This window comes from Malus sylvestris, chromosome 5, assembly GCF_916048215.2.
Source record: "Malus sylvestris chromosome 5, drMalSylv7.2, whole genome shotgun sequence".
In the NCBI taxonomy this organism is placed as follows: domain Eukaryota; kingdom Viridiplantae; phylum Streptophyta; class Magnoliopsida; order Rosales; family Rosaceae; genus Malus; species Malus sylvestris.
In genome coordinates, this window is record NC_062264.1 from 21,407,256 (window position 1) to 21,425,676 (window position 18,421).

Here is an 18,421-nt window from a genome sequence, read left to right on the forward strand (position 1 = left end):
AGTTTTCGTACATAAAATCCAACACTTGCATTTCACGTTTACCCAAAAAAAAAATCAAAAACCAGAAGAAAGCATGAAACTGAGATTGCGATTGATAGAAACCAAAGAGACCATCCGAGTGGAGGTCCCCGATCTCTGCTCTCTCCACCACCTCAAACAAACCGTCTCCCAACTAATCTCCGCCGCTCCTTCCTCCCTCCGCCTCTCCCTCAACCGCCGCGACGAGCTCCATGCGCCATCCCCTCACGACCCCCTCCGCTCCCTCGGCATCACCTCCGGCGACCTTGTCTTCTACACTCTCGACCCCTCCTCCCAAGCCCTGGCTTCGCCTCTCCATCCAATTTCTCATTCGTCCGCAGAATCCCCAAATCGAACTGAGCCCCAGTGTTCGAATTTCCTAAACTCCGAAACCCTAATTGACGAAGGGGCTGTTTTGGCCGATTTAATTGCTGAAGAACAGAGGTCTGGAGGTTCGAATTCTGAAACCCTAGTGGTTTCTGGTGCCGAATGTATGGATATTGATGACCCGTCTGATGGGCTAGGGTTGAAGAAATACTCGGTTCCATTTTTCTTGAAGAGGGTACTGAGGGAAGAGTTGGGAGACGACCATAGCAATCACAAGCTATTGGTGATTGCTGTACATGCTGTGCTCTTAGAGTCTGGTTTCGTTGGCTTCGATTCGATTTCGGGTATGCTGGCCAATCAAAGGACGGGTTCAACGATTTCGCTTTCGTATACTCTGCCTGAGATATTGCGAAATCGGGGCAATACTGGTAAAGAGGTTGAAAGGGTTGTGTTGAAGTTTCAGAATTTGGGGCATTTTGTGAATGTTTATGGGTCTTTGGCAAATGGCGGTTCTTCGCCCTATCAGGTCTGTTTGGACAAAAACAGATTTGCCCCAACGATTGAATTCGTTTATGGAACCCAAAATGTCAATGACAGAGATGGGTTCGTTTTAGAGTTATCGAAGATTGTGAAAGATGGGATCACATTCCCATTGCTGATTGATCTTTGCGCAAAGGCTGGTTTGCCTGCACCACCGAGCCTTATGCGCCTTCCACCGGAGCTCAAAATGAAGATTCTGGAGCCACTGGCTGGTGTTGACATTGCCAAGGTGGGTTGTGTTAGTAAGGAGCTGCAAAATCTTGGTAATAATGATGAGTTGTGGAAGCAGAAGTACGCTGAGGAGTTCGGTAATGGTAGTGGAGGAGAAGGAACTGGAGGTGAAGGAACAGTGACTAACTGGAAGTTTAGATTTGTTGGAAATTGGGAGACTAGGAAGCAACAAATGAAAGCAGTAGTGAGGTGGAGATCATTTGAGAGGCCTTATTTCAACCGTATCAGGAGGGACCCTAACCCATTTGTACCTCCAAGGATTGGTGGAATAATTGGTGGAGATTATGACCGCTTTCCACTCTTTGGTGCAATTGATCCTACTGGACAAGCACACCCTCTTCTACAACAACCCCGAAGATCTGGTATGCGGCGTAATTTTTCACCCAATTGCGATCTGGGAGGGTTCAATATCTGATCTGGTCGCTTGGAAGTTGCTGGAACTGAAGCTGCAGGTTCATGTTTCGTATGCATAGTATATATAATAAGCATCTTGTTTAATCTCCAGCTAGTATTAAGACCAAGTTACTGTAAATTTTAGCTGTTTTTTTTTTTTCTTGTTGATGTGAACTGTGTACATCGTTGTTGCTTATGTTGATTACAGTTGGATTTTGGATATGATTTGATGTTAAAGTTTTGGTGTTTTGGTGTTGGTCTCTGCTTTTGATGTGCATATAAGCTGCTCTGCTGCATTATTTTCCAAATTTTTATTTATTTCTGCCGGTGCTGAGTGCACACGAGCAGCTTCTTGTTTAGTTCAATTTGCTTGGTTATAAACTTCTAGGTAACATTCTGTTGACTGAATTGAACCACAGTTTTGAATAGTCGTTATGACGACATCCACAAATCAAATTCAAAAGACAAGTTGAACATTCCCCTAGTGTTGCTTTAGTCTTAAGTGCTATAGTCTGTTGCTCTCAAGGAATAAGCTCTTAACAATTGCATAAATTCGAGTCTCGGTACCCTTTAAGATTGAAAAATTCCTCATCTCCTCTACCCTAACTTCAAACCGCAAACTTGAGCTGTGTAATGAGGAAAGAGCTCTAACCATTTATTTCTTGCTAGCAACCCTTAAACACCAAAAGAGCTTTATATTTGACAGAGAGAGTGAAGAAACACACAAGAAAGTGAAACTCAAAAATTTTCTTCTTAGTATCTCGAGGTCTTCGCCTAAGTCAGTCAAAGACAGAGTATATGGAGTGCAAGTTCAGTGCAAACAGAGGCTCAAATGAGTTAGGGGTGAGGATTGGAGATCAGGAAGTACCAAAAAGCAACTATTTTCGCTACCTAGGATCTATCTTGCAAAAGAACGGAGAGTTGGATGGAGACCTCAACCATAGAATACAAGTTGGATGGATGAAGTGAAAGAGTGCATCCGTCATGTTGTGTGACCGTCGTATGCCATTGAAACTCAAGGGAAAATTTTATAGGACGACAATAAGGCCGGCAATGCTTTATGTGTAACAACCCATCCCGAAATTTACGGAATGAAAGGGCATTTTTGTAACTTCACTAAGATTGGGATATTTATTTTGAAATAGGTTTGCTTAGGTCTTAAATGGTGAGCCGAGTGTGGCCCACTTACTTTTTGGTCCCCCGGTCTCTCTCCTCCCTTGTCTGCCACGTGGCACAACCCCTCCTTAAAATATCTCTCCTCTCTTCTCTCCTGGTAAGGTCCTCTCTTTCTCTCTCTCTGTTCCGTTTATGTCTCTCTCCTTCTCAAACATATCTCTCTCCATCGCTACATCCTTTCTTTCCCCCTTGCACCACTCACCACCTTTACCCTTTAGCCTTGCGAGCTCCACGAACACTGGAGCAAGGGAAGAACACTCAAACCTTCCCGTGTCTTGTGGCACCTTGGCGCTGCCACTAGAATCTCTTGGATAGTGTTTTTATGTGAGTTTGGGACGATTTTGAGTTGTTTTGGCGATGTTTGTGACAAAAAACTACTCAATAAGACTTCCCCAGATTTCCAACGAGAATGCCATGAATTCCAAGTCCTTCTCCACCTAACTCCGGTCACTACTTTGGAAACCAAAGGTATAATCCTAATCTATTCTTGTTTGCCTTCAATTTGGTGGGTAGATCGTAGGTTATGGTAGAGAATTGAGGTTGACTGGAGCTTGGGAAGCTCCGGTTTTTGTCTCTGTGAGAACCGATCTAAAAATATGGTGGACCTGACCTGGTAACCCAAACCCATTAACCCTAAAACTCAAACCAGGCATTTGGGCCATGGAACCAGCCTAAACTTTAGGCCCAAACCTAAATAACCCAAGCTCAAAACCCAGAACCCAGTCTGTGTGTGGGCTTGCACATGGCGCGCGTGGGTGTCTGTCTTGGCCGACGCTTTAAGCACACGCGCCTCCACCGGAGGTACTGTTCTCCACCGCCCGTTCACAGTGGCGCCGACAACTTTTCCAACTAACTTTCCGACGACCTAAATCGGCGCATGGGAGTATCCGAAGTCCCCCTTTATTTTTTTCAAAGTCCTGAATCTATTTATGACATTCGTTTCCCGAAATTCAACCGTTTTAGTATAGTTTTATTAATTGGCACCTTTATGTGCTTAGGTGCAATTGTGTATGGCGTTTTCATCCCCTCTTATTTACATGGCTCTTCGAAGACGAAGTATCTATGAGTGGACCCCTTATAAAATGCATATTTTACTATTAGAAATGCATACATGAAATGTTTATGAGTAAATTGGATTTACACTTTATGTTATATTATCATGCTTTATCGAATTTACGTTCTTTGTGGTATATATGATTGATGACTATATACCTACTTATGAACGTGGTTTTACAATATGATATTTTAGTTACTGAGCTCCGATTATGATAACACTACTAAGCATATTATATACGATATATGTTTTATGCGAAGGTTTTATGTCATGCTAGGGTTTTCAGAAACCTATTACATATTATACTATTGAGTTTTCCTAAACTTTGGGAGTTAGTATGTTGATGAATAACTGTTTCAATATTACTTATATATAAACTTGGTCCACTCGTGTTTTGTTTTGCGCCCCCATAGAACTTAGATTCGAGGCGTACAATCGTGGCGTCAAGGCACTCTCGCATTGGCATCTTCGAGTTCTCTTGGTGTAGGACCCATCTCTTTGTTCATTCAATTTTATATTATTCTATTTTTTTGTCTTTGATTAGTTGTATGCTCTGAACACGTTCCATAAATGCATATTCATTATAATTAAATTTACAAGTTTTAGTTATGTCGGTTAATTGTTTCTAGTTCTCATGCATCCTAATTTGTCACCTTCGGGTGTCGGCCAACACGTGTCTACCCTAGTGTTTGGAGAATATCAGGGTCCAGCGTGTCATTATGGCATGAAATGTTGGACGGTGAAGCATCAACACGTAGATAAAATGGGTGTAGCGGAGATGAGAATGCTTCGTTGGATGTGTGGGCACATGAGAAATGATAAGATTTGGAATGAGGATATCCGTGGTAAAGTAGGAGTAGCCGAAATTGAAGGAAAGATGAGAGAAAATCGGGTACGGGGGTTTGGACATGTGAAATGAAGGCCTACTGACGCTCCGGTTAGAAGATGAGATTACGGGACATAGGTTCAGGGTTGAAGGGGTAGAGGAAGACCTAGGAAGACTTTGGAAGAGACTCTAAGAAAAGACTTAGAGTACTTGGATCTAACGGAAGATGTGACACAAAATCGAGTGCAATGGTGTTCTAGGATTCATATAGCCGACCCCACTTAATGGGAAAAGGCTTTATTGTTGTTGTAGTATCTCAAAACCTTAGCAAAAAGATTAAAGACTGCAAAAACCGACTATCGCTTCCATATTTCATTCAATGTACAAGACAATCCATGTGGTTTATGCAATGCAAGAACCAACTCCTTTACATGAAGATTAACTCATCTTCAATTTTATTCGGGCTTCCTATTGAAATCTCAATTGTATCAGTCTCCCCGACGCATTTCGTCAGGGACAATCCTAATTTCATATGATCGACTTTGCGGTTCTCGTGAACTACCAACTTGTTTGGTATTTATTCTTCTTCAGCAAGACATTCTTTGGACGAATTAGGTGCTAAGAGAAATTCTTGTGTCCCATAAGAGGACTACATCATTCCGGTTCTTGTTTAATTGTATTTCATGGGCGTACGGTGACATGTTTCTCTGAGCGGACCCAAGAATTTCATGAAAGCTAGCGCCCAAAACCAACATTATTTTTCTATACTAAAACTCAAACCAACGTGTACTATTCACGGACAGTGGAGTGGCGAAAATACCCTCGATTTGGTTTGTTCCCAGGCATGTTTTTCGTTGCTTGCATGGTTAAAAGGTGGTACGTGTTTGTCATCGATGATTTCAGAAGGGGTATCTCTTCTTCATGGACCACAACCTCTCTTTTTTCTGAACTCTTCTTTCCATTTCCGTCTTTGTCTCACAAACCCTTTTGTTTCTCTCAAACCTCTCCTTGCCTCGCTTTCCGATTTCAAGTTCTCTATGTGTCTCGATTTTTTGCAAAAAAACGGTTAAGTTAGTAAAATTTGTTTAGATCGTTTTGTTGGGGGTTGCAGACTACATCGTTCTCTCACTGAAAAATAGTCAATTGGTCTCGATTTGCCAAATATTTGGAACCCATAAAGGATCGCGTTGCCTGCTACCGATTTAGTGAAGGTAATTCTTTGCTTTGAATGTTATATGATTGGGAGTGTAAATTTGGATTTATAAATGGGTTTTTTGTTTAAATATTTTGGTTGTGATTTTGGGGATTTTGTTTATGGCTTCGGATTCTGGGTGATGGTGGTTGATTTGGTTTTGTTTTTGGATTCAGAAGATCCAGTTTTTTGGGTTTCTGGCGTTTCTTTGTAGCCTGTGAAGGCCTCTGTATTTAAGGTGAACAGTTTTAAAATGTGACGTTTTTTATTCGATTTGCAGCCTGAGATATGATTTTAAAGCTTAAATTTTCAAGCTTTTCGATTAATCTTTGTAACAACCCGTCTCGGGATTTACGAAATAGAAAAGGTAATTTTATATTTTTACTAAGTTTGGGGATATTTTTCCTTTTAAAAATGGTTTTAGACCCTTAAATGATGTGCCTAAGGGGTCCACCCCTGTTTTGTTGTCCCCGGTTTCCTCTTGCATGTGTACCACGTGGCATTCATTCTCTCTCTCTCTGTTCTCCTTCTCCCCGAACTCCCTTTCTGTCTCATTTTTATCCTTCTCCCTCACAGTTCTCTCCTTCTTCCATAGCTAGCACCGAGATGGTGCTTTGGAGACGACCACCAGATGCCACCCTCACCTGTGGGATGTCCCTCATCCCTCTTAGACTCTCTTACTTCAATCTCTTAACTCTGCAACTGCATCACCGTGGCTGAGCCGCCTTGTTCGACATCGGTTATCGATTCCCCAGCGTGAGAGTAAGATTCTAGACCTTTGAATTAATCCTTCCCTCGTCTATAGTTGTTGACTAAACTTTTGTACACGTTTTAGACGTCAAACCACGAAGAAACCACCTCAGGAATTTCTCCACGTTTTTCGACGAGGAGCACCGCCCCTTTTGAGGCAATTTCCAGCCAAACCACGGCGAGTTGGCCGGTTTGCAAGGTAGTAATCTCTTCGTCTCACTGAGTACTACAACTTTCCTTTTTATTTCACCCAATTTCGTTGAATATTGAAGAAGTTATATCCATTTGAATCTTACCCAGTTTTCGGCGACCTCCGAGGCTTTCGAGGAATTTTCTGGCCAAACCACGGTGAGTTAGACATCGTGCAAGGTATCATGCTCTTCATCTCTTCGAGGGATACGATTTCCGTTTTTGATTCACTCGATTTCATTAAGTATTGACAAAGTTATGAGTGTTTAAAGTTAGGAAAGTTTCCGGCCGAATTCCGGTCTTCTTCTTCCTTGGGTTTGGCGACCCATCAAACGCCCTTCGGGCATTTCCTGCCGAGCCCAACCCAAACCCATTTCTTTTATTTATGGGAACTTTAACGAAAAGCTCCTGGTACTGTTCACTTTAACGAAAAACCACATTTTTACACTAAAAAGTCAATCCTGGTACTATTCACTTTACCCTTTATTTTGTCCTTATCGTTAAAACTCAAAGTTCTTAAGCCCTTTTCATTAGTTTTCCTTTTATTTATTTATTTTGTTTTAATTTTAAATAAAAAGGCCTTTGGACCGTTTTATTTAGGGCCATAGGCCCATCCTCTTCAAAACCCAAAAGTCCTTAGGCTTAAGGTCTTTGGGCTGTAGCTGTTGGAGGCCCTAAGCCCAACCCTAACCTTTTTAATTATTTTTGTTTATTAAATTGATTTTAAAAACCCTAAGGCTTTCAGGCCATGTTCCTTAGGGCCTTGGGCCCGTGCCCTCTAAACCCTAAAACCCCTAGGCTTAACCCAACACCCTTAAGACCCAAGTCCTATCTGGTGGAATATTCTCTAGAATATTCCCCTGTTGACTTTTATGGAATTTATCTGGGACTCTTCTCAGGGTAATTCGACGTCTTGAATCCATTTCCAACGTCCGTTTTCCCAAATTCAATTGTTATAATAGAGTTTTATTAATTGGAGTCTTTATGTGCTTAGGGGCAATTATTGTGGCGTTTCCATCTTCGCTAGTTTGCGTGGCTCTTCGGCGGCTAAGTATTTGTGAGTGGACCCCTTCTAAAATGCATGTTTTGATAGTAGAAATGCATACATGAAAAGCATGATTTAACAATTATGTTTTGTGAGACGCTTTGAGATAACATGTTTACTGAGGCTATTTTGAATTATTACTATTTTTCCTATAACCCGTGTTCTTATAGAATATCTGATAGATGACGATATGATATTTAGAACATGATTAGAACACTTCTTTACAGTATAGATGGTGGATGACTTTATACTATGAAGTTGCTTTTCTATATATATATGTTCAATGGTTTGTACTTACCTAGTGATCCATTCCGCTATGGAACGTAGGGATAGATTCTGGTTCGTCCCAGGCGACGGTATGGTGTTGGCATAGGGTTTGGAGTGTGTTTCCTCTGGCTATTTAGCACAGGGATGGGGACCCGGCATAGGGCCTGGAGTGTATTTTCCTTTGACTGTCTGCTCAGAGACAGGGAGCCGGCATAGGGCCTGGAGGTTATTGGACAATTCACTAGTGATTATTATATATGAGTTATGATTTGAGACATTGCACGACATGCTAGGTTTCGAAAAACCTATTTTGATCATGATATATGGGTTTTCATAAACCTGTGGGTTAATATGTTGATAACTGTTTTATTATATATATATATCAACTTGGTCCACTCATGTTTGTTTTGTGCTCCCTTCAGGACTTAGAATCGAGGCATACAATCCCGGCATCTAGGCACTTCCGCATCGGCATCTTCGAGTCCTCTCAGTGTAGGATCCATCCTTTGTTTTATTCAATTTTATATTATTTCTTTTAGTATTCTAGCTAGTTGTATGCTCTGAACACGTTCTTTAAATGCTTATTATTTATTCTTTTATATTTATAAGTCTTATCCATCCTTTATTCTCAGCATTTGCACTCAATAAATGACTTTCGTCACCTTCGGATGTCGGCCAGCACGTGGCTATCCTGATATTTGAGAAATATCGGGATCGGGCCGTGTCAATCTTAAATCAGATTAGTTAATTATAGTTAATTTTGAAAAAAAAAATTCTGTTATGTAGCTGAAATAGCTAAAGTTGAGAATGTTGGATCTGTTGCCCTAGGGAAGAAATTTTAAACCTACAAAAGCTTGGTTTTCAGGAAATTGCCAATCCTGCATAAACTTTGGGTTTCCTGGTGAGTTCTCTGACTTATTTTTTTCGGGTTTGGATTTTGAGTTCTCTTTTCTTTGTTCAAATTTTTGTTGACTTTAATTTTAAAAATTGAGGTGTTTTTGTTCAATGGTTTCGTCCATCTTACTGGAATTTTTTGATTTCGGAATTGTAAAAGTTAGTGGCGATTCGTTAACTGGAATGAGAATTCAACGGCACCCTTTTCGTTCCTGCCACGAAACTGCGAACTACTCTCTCCGTGGAAAAATAAATTAGGGTTCTTCTTCGATTATCTCAGGTATCCAACCTCTTTTTCTCTTTTGCCTTATGTTTTCTTCTTGCAGCTTTTGTTCCTCAACTTCTTATCAAGAACTAAAAAAGTTTGTTCCTGTGTTGCACTTTTTTCAATAAGTTTTATTCTTAGTTGCTTAAATTGATCTTTTGATTTAGAAGCAGCGGAAGAAATTAATTTTGATGGTCGTCCATTAGACTCTCCATAAGGCACTCCAGTCAAGACAAAATGATAACGAGGATGCACTCCAGTCGAGACAAAAGGATAACGAGGATGAGGCTTTTCCAAAACTAATTTCATCAATACTTTTGACAAATCTGGGAATTATTAAATTGTCATTTCATTTTATGGTTCCATTAATTTTGTTAGAATTGTGATTTGCAAGTTACAAAGAGAATTTCAGTTACTTTGTTTTCTCGATGAAGATTTAGGGTAAAGGTATGGGTTTTAATCAACCAACCATGAATAGAGATGTTACATTATCTATATTGTAATATGAGTTTAGAAGATAATTGCAATTAAACTTATCTGACTTTTTTCTGTTTCATGATGAGGATGTGAAGGTTTTTGGCCGGGGATGGAAAAAGTACGGTCAGGTATGATTTAACTTTATCAATATTTCATGCTATTATTAGTCCTGTGAAATATATTTTCTTTAGTGTTGTTTTTTAGCATGTCAATGTGTGAGTGTCTTTTTTAATTTTTTTCAAAAACATATTGAACAATGTTTTGTTTCAACAAATGATTTAAGCCCTTAATGTGTTAGGCATCGCATCATGTTCCAAAGAACTTGAATGGCAGGTTAAAATATATTGTAGCTTATCAACAAATTCGCTACCCTTAGTGAACAACGAAAAAAGAGTGAAAGATTGTGTACTTTTGAGAACTCCTTTTTAATACAGCTTCATTAAATTTCTCTAAACCGTGGGGAGATGTTGGACAGAATGAATCTTATGGCGTTAAGGGTTGACAGTAGTAGCTCATGCTGATGGATTTTTAGAAAAAAGAAGAAAAAGAAGAAGAAAAAAATGGGTATTTTCCTTTTGTCTTTTGGTTTATGTTTCAATTATATAATGGCTGCAATCTAAATGTTTCTTATTTTTTTATTTGATTTGACTCAACCTTTTGCCTACTTGGAATCCTCCACCGAAAGGCAAATTGGTTTCTGTTTTCTTTCTATTTTTAGGAAAATTTGGGATAGTTAAAAGAAAAAAAAATTAAATAAAAAAGGAGGGTTCCAAGTTACATTTTTTTTTTTTTTTGAGAAGAAACTGAAACATTTTATTAAAAAAGAAAGGTGAAATTATACAGAAGTGGATAAGAAATCCACCAAGAACAAATCAAGAAAATCTCTCAAGAGGATTTGATTACAAGTAGCAAAACCTTAACCAAAATCACTTTACAGCTGCTAACATATCCCACAGTATGTGAGAAAGAGGGTAATTCTTAAAATCATTCGAAACTGGAGCTCGGAGCCCAGAGGACTGCCCAATATCTTACTCTTCCCCATAGATCTACTACCCCCACACCAGTATAATCCTAAAAAATTCTTTTGTTACACTCCAACCAAATGTTCCAAAAAACTGCCAACACCAGACAACCCCACAAAGCTTTAGCTTTCCTCCCAACTCCTAGAGCCTTAAAATTGGTGCTTAGAAACTCAAAACAACCCTTTGGAATGACCCAACTAACTCTAAACCTCCTGAAACAATTTCCACCACAATTGGATCGTGTAAGAACAGTGGAGAAAAATGTGGTTAACACTCTCCTCCTTAGCTTTACACAAACTGCACCAATGGGGATATAAACAAATAAAAGGGCTTCTCCTTTGAATTTGATCACAAGTATTGCGCTTCCCATTAGCCATTAGCCACACAAGAACTTTGACCTTCGGAGGAACTTTTGATTTCCAAATCTGAGAAGAGGATGAAAAATGTTGCACAATCCCATTGTTGCTCAAGACATAGCGATGGGATTTGCAAGAGAACAATCCTGATAAGTCCAGTTTCCACCTTCTGTTATCCGCTCTTGATTAAGACAAGCAAATATTTTCCACTTTTTGTAATAATCTAGCCGCCTCTTCTATCTCCACCTCATTCAAATTTCTCCTGAAATCAAAATTCCAACTCAAAGAATTGATAGAATGATCCACAAAACTTGAGATGTTCTGATTGTGCATTCTCGATAGCAAGAATAATCTAGGATATTGCTCTTTCAATGGTCCCCCTTCCAACCAACCATCCTCCCAAAACCTCACCCTCTCCCCGTTGCCCACCTCAAACTTGGAGCATTGTAGAAACAATTGGTAACCACACGAAATATCTTTCCAGGGGCTGCGACTTGAAACCCGCAGCGGAGGGTTTTCATTCCACCCATTATCCTGCAGCCCATACTTGCTTCTTATCACCTTATGCTAGAGAGAATTTGGTTCCCTTGGGAATCTCCACAACCACTTAGCCAGTAACGCTTCATTCCGTTTCCTCAAATTCCCCACACCTAAACCCCTTTCCTCCACTAGGTGGTTTTTCTTTCCTTCCTCCACCCCTTCCCAAAGAAACCCTTTCATTAGTTTTTCTAGGCGTCCAATCACCCCGCAAAGAATTTTGAACAAGGACATGTAATAGATTGGCAAGCTTCCCAAAACAGATTGAATCAAAGTTAATATACCTCTTCTGGATAAGAAGGCCTTCTTCCAACTTTGAAGTCTTTTTTTCCATTTTTTCTACCACTGGATCCCAAAACATAAGTGCTCTTGGCCTACCCCTAAGAGGGAGACCCAAGTACTTTATTGGCCAACTACCCACCTCGCAACCCCAATAATCTGCCATCCTTTTTAATTTCTCACAATCTGAGTTTATTCCGGCCAAAGAACACTTTGCTTTGTTGATTTTCAACCCTGAAACAGTACAAAATAAATTGAGCACCTCTAATAAATTGTTCCAAACTTCCTCATCTTCCGCCAGGAACAAAATGGTGTCATCAGCAAATTGAAGATGAGTAATCTCCACCCTTTCTTGCCCAATGCATAAACCCTTGATCAGGTGATTTTCTTGAGCCTTCTCCATTAATCTACTCAAAATATCCAATTTCAAGATTTCCCAACAATGTTGAAACTCAAAAGGCCTCTCAAGCCAAGCTGCCTCAAATTCACTTATTGAGGCCCAATTGATGCCTTCCAAGCCCCAACATGCCTCTTTGTTGCTACTAAACAGGGACTTGAAAAAGTTAACGATATGTTTTTCTATCTCTTATGCATCCTCTACCACTCCCCCGTCATCCGCTTCCAACCTTTCTATATAGTTTCTCTTCCTTCTCCCACTTGCTTTTCTATGGAAAAATTTAGTATTACCGTCCCCTTTTTTAGCCCATTCCACTTTACCTCTCTACCTCCACTTCACTTCTTCCTTATAAGCCAGATCTTCCACAAGGAAAAGTAACTCTTCCCTCTTTCTTTTAGCAACAACATCTAGCCCTTCCATCCCTTCTCTCCTATCTAAATCCTCTATGCTAGCCTCAGCTTCCTTAATGTCTTTCTCGATATCATCGAAAATCTCCTTACTCCATCTTTGCAACTTTCTTTTGATAGTTTTTAACTTGCTCAAAAATTTATAACCCTCCACCTGCTCAGATTGCCACCATTGTTTGAAATTGTTCTTGAAATTTGGGTGTTGTAGCTACATGTTTTCGAATCTGAAAGGACTTGGCCCCCATTTCACTTTGTTAGTATCTAGCTGGATTGGACAATGATCAGAAAGGACCATTGCCAAAGCCAATTGTCTTACCTCTGGAAAAATCTCTTCACAACCTACAGAGAACAAAAATTTGTCTAACTTCCGACACACAGGTTCTTCTCTGAAGTTTGACCGAGTAAATTGAGCATTGAGCAGCTCCAGATCCTTGAGTTTTGTATCTTGGATGAAATCATTAAAATCCCTCATGCTTGTAGTCATCCTTCCCCCATTTGATTTCTCATTTACAAATCTCATCACGTTAAAATCTCCTCCTACACACCATCTTGGTCAGCAAAGGCCGTAAAGGCCAGCCAATTCTTCCCAAAACTCCCTTCACTCTCTATTTTTGCAGGGACCATAAACACCTGATAACCACCATTCCAACCCATTGAGGGCCTTAATTTTTATGGAAACCGAGAAAGCTCCAACCAAAGATTCAATAACTGAGATGTGTTTGGTGTTCCAAATCACAGCTATACCCCCAAATCTTCCTTGAGCAGGAGCATAAATCCACTCTTTAAATTTGCTTCCCCAAACACTAGCCATAAGCCTCCTGTCAATTGATGCTTTCTTTGTTTCATGTAAGATAATGATATCTGGCTTTAAGCACTGGAACTGCTGTTTCAAAATCAACCTCTTCTGCCTACTTCCCAAGCCTCTAACATTCCAGCTAATTATCTTCATTAAATCTGACAATGCCCCTTTGAATTTTCTTGTCTCCCTTGTTTCCACCCACAAGCTTGATAACATTGACTTTCCCAGTATTCATTTCATGAAATAAAGACCTTTTCAGTGGAACCAAAGAAACTTTCATATTTGACATGAATTTGGTAGTTCGATTTTGTGCCTCACGTTTGACTGATACGCTAGCCGACCTTTTCCTCCTGCTGTACTTTTAACAGTTTCTTGTTTTTTTCCAGTATCCTTGAATTTAACTTGTTCCAGTATCCTTACTTTACTTTCATAGAATGTTTCTGGTTTCTGTTTGTCTTGGGGGAAAATTTGCATTTGTGGAGAAGTTTTTGGTGAAATATGATCAGGTTTAAAGCTTTGCAGGTTGTTTTGTTTCAACTAGGACTAGTGCTGGATTTTTGTGTGGCAGAAATGAGTTCAAATTTTTCGAAAATAGAATTAGTTGTTTTGAAAATTGGGTTTGAAGGTACTCAACTGTGGTGAAACCGTTGTTCAAAAGGGTTGATGTGGAGCTGATTGCAATTGAATTGGATGAACTGAGTACGAATTTTTCTACCTATTACATGGCAATGCTACAGTTTGCAATTCAGTCCTTACATTAATGTAATTGAATTTTGTCGTATTTCTAAGCCTATTCTTTAATCGTTGTTTTATCTCTGATGGGATTGTGATTGAAAAGAAATTAACTACATTTTCTCTTTGAATGGGGCTTTTCAAGTTTTGGATCTCTCAGTTCTAGTCCATGGGAGATATAATAATGTTTTTATCATCATTGTTATATCGTTTTGCACTCAACATATGTGTAAGAGGAAAGCAATAACATCATCTGTTTAACAATCCACTTAACGTTGTCAAGTAGATTGCTATATACTTTTATCTTTTGTATATTGCATTACCGTTTTGCAACCCAATCTTTTATATCATTCAAACGTAATTTTTTATACAATTTTCAATCTTGCAGCAACTCGCGGGCATAAATTTCTAGTAAGATAACTGAAAATCTTCACAAAGATACGCACCACCCAAACAGATCAAGGAAAACAGAGGCTATGTAGCAGCATACCCAAACCCAAGTCCACGTTAAAACAGAGGGTTTTTTATTTAATTATTTAGAGCAAGAAGTACAAAATTTTTAATTTCCTAGATTTGTACAAGTTTCCAAGAACCATTTCTCTTTTCAGAGCATGCAACAATGAGACGTATCGAAGTTACTTTGTTCTAAAATGGCATACTCCACATGATCCCAACGTGTAAAGATGAATTGCCTAACAAGGCTCCAACATCTACTGTTTCGTGGACGGATTATGCATTTCATCTTCATTCTCAAAATTCTATTATATTCCGACGTATCTTATACTCGGGCCTTTTTAATCGTTATATCTTGTCATTGATCTTTGACCAAGGATTTAACGACCAAAAATTTCGGAGTATGGTTACTCGGGCATACTAGAAAATCGCACTCATTCTTATATAAAATTGGCTTTTGAAGCTTCCTCTTGCAGATGATCAGTCTCAAATTTCTCTTCCTGGGTTGCCACCACTTGATCCTTTGGACTTCCCTTCGTTTGTTTACGACTTGGGGTCGCTTTCTATGAACTGGTTGTGGGACAGTTCTCCAATGTTGACAAAGCTGATTGGGTCCTCTGCAACACATTTTATGAGTTGGAAGAACAAGTCCCTCTCTCTCTCTCTCTCTCTCTCTCTCTCTCTCAGTAAATTAAACTAACTGCATACTAATTTTCTGCTTATGTGGTGGATTGGATGGCTAAGCTTTGGAGATTGAGGACCGTAGGACCAACTATACCGTCCAAGTACTTGGACAAGCGACTTGACCGCAAAGAATATGGTGTGAATCTCTTACCAAACAATGATGCCAGCATAAAATGGCTAAACGGAAGGCCAAAAGGGTCTGTTGCTTATGTATCGTTTGGCAGTGTAGTGGCACTCGCAGTTGAGCAAATGGAGGAGCTTGCTTGGGGCCTGAAGAGGAGCAAATGTACTTTCTTGTGGGTGGTTAGAGAAAAAGAAGCGGCAAAGGTCCCAAAAGGGTTCATGGAGGAGACATCCGAGAAGGGTTTAATGGTTTCGTGGTGCCCCCAAATGGAGGTTTTAGCTCATGAGGCAGTTGGATGCTTCATCACACATTGCGGTTGGAACTCAAACTTGGAGGCACTGAGTTTGGGGGTTCCAATGGTGGCATTGCCGCAATGGATGGACCAACGTACGAATGCCAAGTACATTAAAGCTCCAACTGATGAGAAAGGGGTTGTGAGACAAGAAGTAATAGAACATTGCGTAAATGAAGTAATGGAGGGAAAGAGAGGGGAAGAAATACAGAAGACCGCTGCCAAAAGGAGAGAATTGGCCAGAAAGGCGGTGGCTGAAGGCGGAAGCTCTGACAAAAACATTAACTTGCAAAACTGAAGGTCCAAAGCTAGTGCTCAAGTCCAACAAAATCGAACTGAATCGAATAATTGTGTTTGTAAGGAGCTGCTAAATCTTGCTAATAATGATGCGGTGTTGAAGAAAAAGTATGCTGAGGAGTTTGGGAATGAGTAGCATAGGAGAAGGAACCGCGACTAAGCTAGAGGTTTAGGTTGGTTGTAAAATGGGAGACTAGGAAGTAACAAATGAACCAACCAACCGTAAAGCGTTTATTTCTCGCTAATGATACATCACATGATTTATAAATGTGATATAAAAATATAATATCCCAAACATTCGTTTGTTTTTTTTGACAAACAAACCACACAATAAACCAACCAACCATAATAATTTAATATCGAAACTGTAGTCAGAATTTAAAGACTCTCGGTCTCACACCTATTGGAGGGTAATTGGACTTCAGGGTTTGCAACAACGTGAGACGTGTAATTAGCTTGTAGCTGGGTATGAGCGGTGTTCCCCCTTCAGTAAACCTAATCTCTAACTAACCAGTCACTGCATCTCCTCCTCCTCCTCCTCTCTCCGCCATGCCGTTGTCGGCCACTCTCTCTCCTCCCTCTCTCTCTTACTTCCCCCAAACACAACACCACCAACCACAACTCCATCTCCTTCACACTCTCCATCCCCATCTCAAACCCAAAACACTCACCCTTCAATTTCAATCCCCCCAAGCCTCAAGACGATCCCCTAATTACCCTCAGGTCCTCCCTCCCTCTCTCTTACTCTCTCTCCCCCACTCTCTCCCTCTGCAATTCTAATCAATTAACCCTTCGGACTGCATTTCACAGGGCGGCGGTGCCGATAATCTCGCCGACGACCCCCGCAGTTGGGGCCGTTCGATCAATTCCGAAGTCGATCGGCGCTACGATTTTGAAGACGGCGACGAAGACGATGAAGATGACGAGGACGACGAAGAAGAAGACCGGAGTTTGGATTTGTTGGTGAGGTTTGTTCAGAATGTGTTCAAAAAGGTGTCCAGGCGTGCGAGGAGGGCCGTCCGATCAGTTCTCCCCGTCTCAATTCCCACCAAGTTGGTAATCATTTGATCATAAATTTGGCTCCTACTACCTTAATATTCATTCAGAAAGATTGGATTTTTAAAGCTGAATTGTTAAATTGTTTTTTGTTGTCGGTTTGGCTTTCATATATATAGGTGGGATTTTCTGTTAATGGGGTGCTAATGCTAGCATTCTTGTGGGTCTTGAAAGCATTTCTTGAGGTAATATGTATATATATGTATACATTGTGTAATTTTGCATTCATCTGAATGGAAAACTCAGTAGGTAAGGTGTCATAGGGAAAGTGGCCCGCAATTCATGGGCATACCAACATTCACACTAACTCAAAGTGGCCCGAGCTGCAGACTGCAGTTTCTTATGCAGCGTTTTCTGATAATAAGCTCAAGAACAATGCCTTTTTCAAAAGCTTGATCTTTTGGCAAGGCACTGAATTTTCTCTGTTTAGAAGGCCTTCAACAGATTGAAAACTATACAGTTATTAAACCGTCAAGATAGAGAGAAAATTTAGGATTTCGATAGTTGTTTAAGTTTAAGCTTTTCGAATCATCCTGTTGTTATAGATGGTGTTCTTATTGAGGGCTCTCGCGTGAGATGTCATACTTAAAATTACATAAAAAAACAGCAATCAAATTCTTGTATTAGTGTTTGCATTGGCGATGAGTATATTTGTTTTTAGTGATGATTTTTATGCGCTACCTGAATGATTTCCTAATAAAATCTTGAACTTTCATTGTGCTCGTGTTAAATCCAGGTAGTTTGCACCCTTGGAAGTCTAGTGTTCGTAAGCATCTTACTCATTCGAGGGATATGGACTGGAGTAGCCTATTATCAAGATAACCGCAATCAGAAACCCCGCAATTTTGAAGATGACAACCGTCCGTGGGCGGGCGCACAGCCCGCAACCTGATACTACCATTCAGAGGAGAGATCTGCTGAATTATAATTTCACACCAGATAGGAGTACACAATAAAGGAGGAACACTTGAGAAATCAAGGATGATGGGAAGATGGCATTAAAATGTGTTTGAGCGTAATCATTGTTCTGGCCTTCATGGAGTTTTAAATATGATGCAACTTCCTGCCTTAATAGATAAACAAAGGTTTGTTATTGTACACAGGTATTCTGTCAAAATTTCGTCAATGAGATTTGAACTTAGGAGTCGGGAGAACTTCCGATCAACTTCGGCTTTGAGACTGAGAAGTGAGAAGACTGGAGAAGAGAACGATGGTGGTGGAGATTGGGAGAGAACGGTGGTGAAAGAGATTGGATAGGGAGAGGGAGAGTGTTCGTTGTCTGGGTGAGAAGTGATAGAGATGAGTGAGTCTGAGACCTAGTTTGGGAGTGAGGTGCTTAAAA

At 40.2% G+C, this 18,421-nt stretch overlaps 2 protein-coding genes, 2 long non-coding RNA genes and 1 pseudogene across 11 annotated transcripts; all 5 read left to right on the forward strand.

Moving 5' to 3' along the window:
* LOC126624055 (F-box protein SKIP22-like) lies at window positions 1–1,765 on the forward strand. Its single transcript, XM_050293050.1, has one exon. The coding sequence runs from the start codon at window positions 74–76 to the stop codon at window positions 1,529–1,531; it is 1,458 nt and encodes a 485-aa protein (XP_050149007.1). The 5' UTR covers window positions 1–73; the 3' UTR covers window positions 1,532–1,765.
* A 3,438-nt stretch (window positions 1,766–5,203) lies between these two features.
* Window positions 5,204–8,905, forward strand: LOC126621209 (uncharacterized). 5 transcript variants are annotated; one of them, XR_007622842.1, is made up of 7 exons: window positions 5,204–5,776; window positions 5,934–5,995; window positions 6,353–6,519; window positions 6,593–6,706; window positions 6,808–6,855; window positions 7,691–8,500; window positions 8,641–8,905. It is a non-coding gene; the product is annotated as an uncharacterized LOC126621209 (long non-coding RNA). The 5 variants fall into 5 exon arrangements; XR_007622839.1 differs by having other exon boundaries at window positions 5,209–5,776; window positions 6,808–6,876; window positions 7,691–8,905; XR_007622840.1 differs by having other exon boundaries at window positions 5,209–5,776; window positions 6,357–6,519; window positions 7,691–8,905.
* Window positions 8,906–8,916: 11 nt separating this feature from the next.
* LOC126621207 (uncharacterized) lies at window positions 8,917–14,286 on the forward strand. 3 transcript variants are annotated; one of them, XR_007622837.1, is made up of 3 exons: window positions 8,917–9,182; window positions 9,335–10,208; window positions 14,067–14,286. It is a non-coding gene; the product is annotated as an uncharacterized LOC126621207 (long non-coding RNA). The 3 variants fall into 3 exon arrangements; XR_007622836.1 differs by having other exon boundaries at window positions 9,335–9,614; window positions 9,740–14,286; XR_007622835.1 differs by having other exon boundaries at window positions 9,335–14,286.
* A 551-nt stretch (window positions 14,287–14,837) lies between these two features.
* Window positions 14,838–16,270, forward strand: LOC126622642 (mogroside IE synthase-like; annotated as a pseudogene).
* A 126-nt stretch (window positions 16,271–16,396) lies between these two features.
* On the forward strand, window positions 16,397–18,244 carry LOC126621206 (protein SHORT HYPOCOTYL IN WHITE LIGHT 1-like). Of its 2 annotated transcripts, XM_050289614.1 has the most exons (4): window positions 16,399–16,746; window positions 16,834–17,079; window positions 17,199–17,264; window positions 17,816–18,244. In XM_050289614.1, exons 1-4 carry the CDS (start codon window positions 16,573–16,575, stop codon window positions 17,969–17,971), a joined length of 642 nt encoding a protein of 213 aa, XP_050145571.1. In that variant the 5' UTR covers window positions 16,399–16,572; the 3' UTR covers window positions 17,972–18,244. The 2 variants fall into 2 exon arrangements, with proteins under 2 accessions (XP_050145572.1, XP_050145571.1); XM_050289615.1 differs by lacking the exon at window positions 17,199–17,264 and having other exon boundaries at window positions 16,397–16,746.
* Window positions 18,245–18,421: the final 177 nt, after the last annotated feature.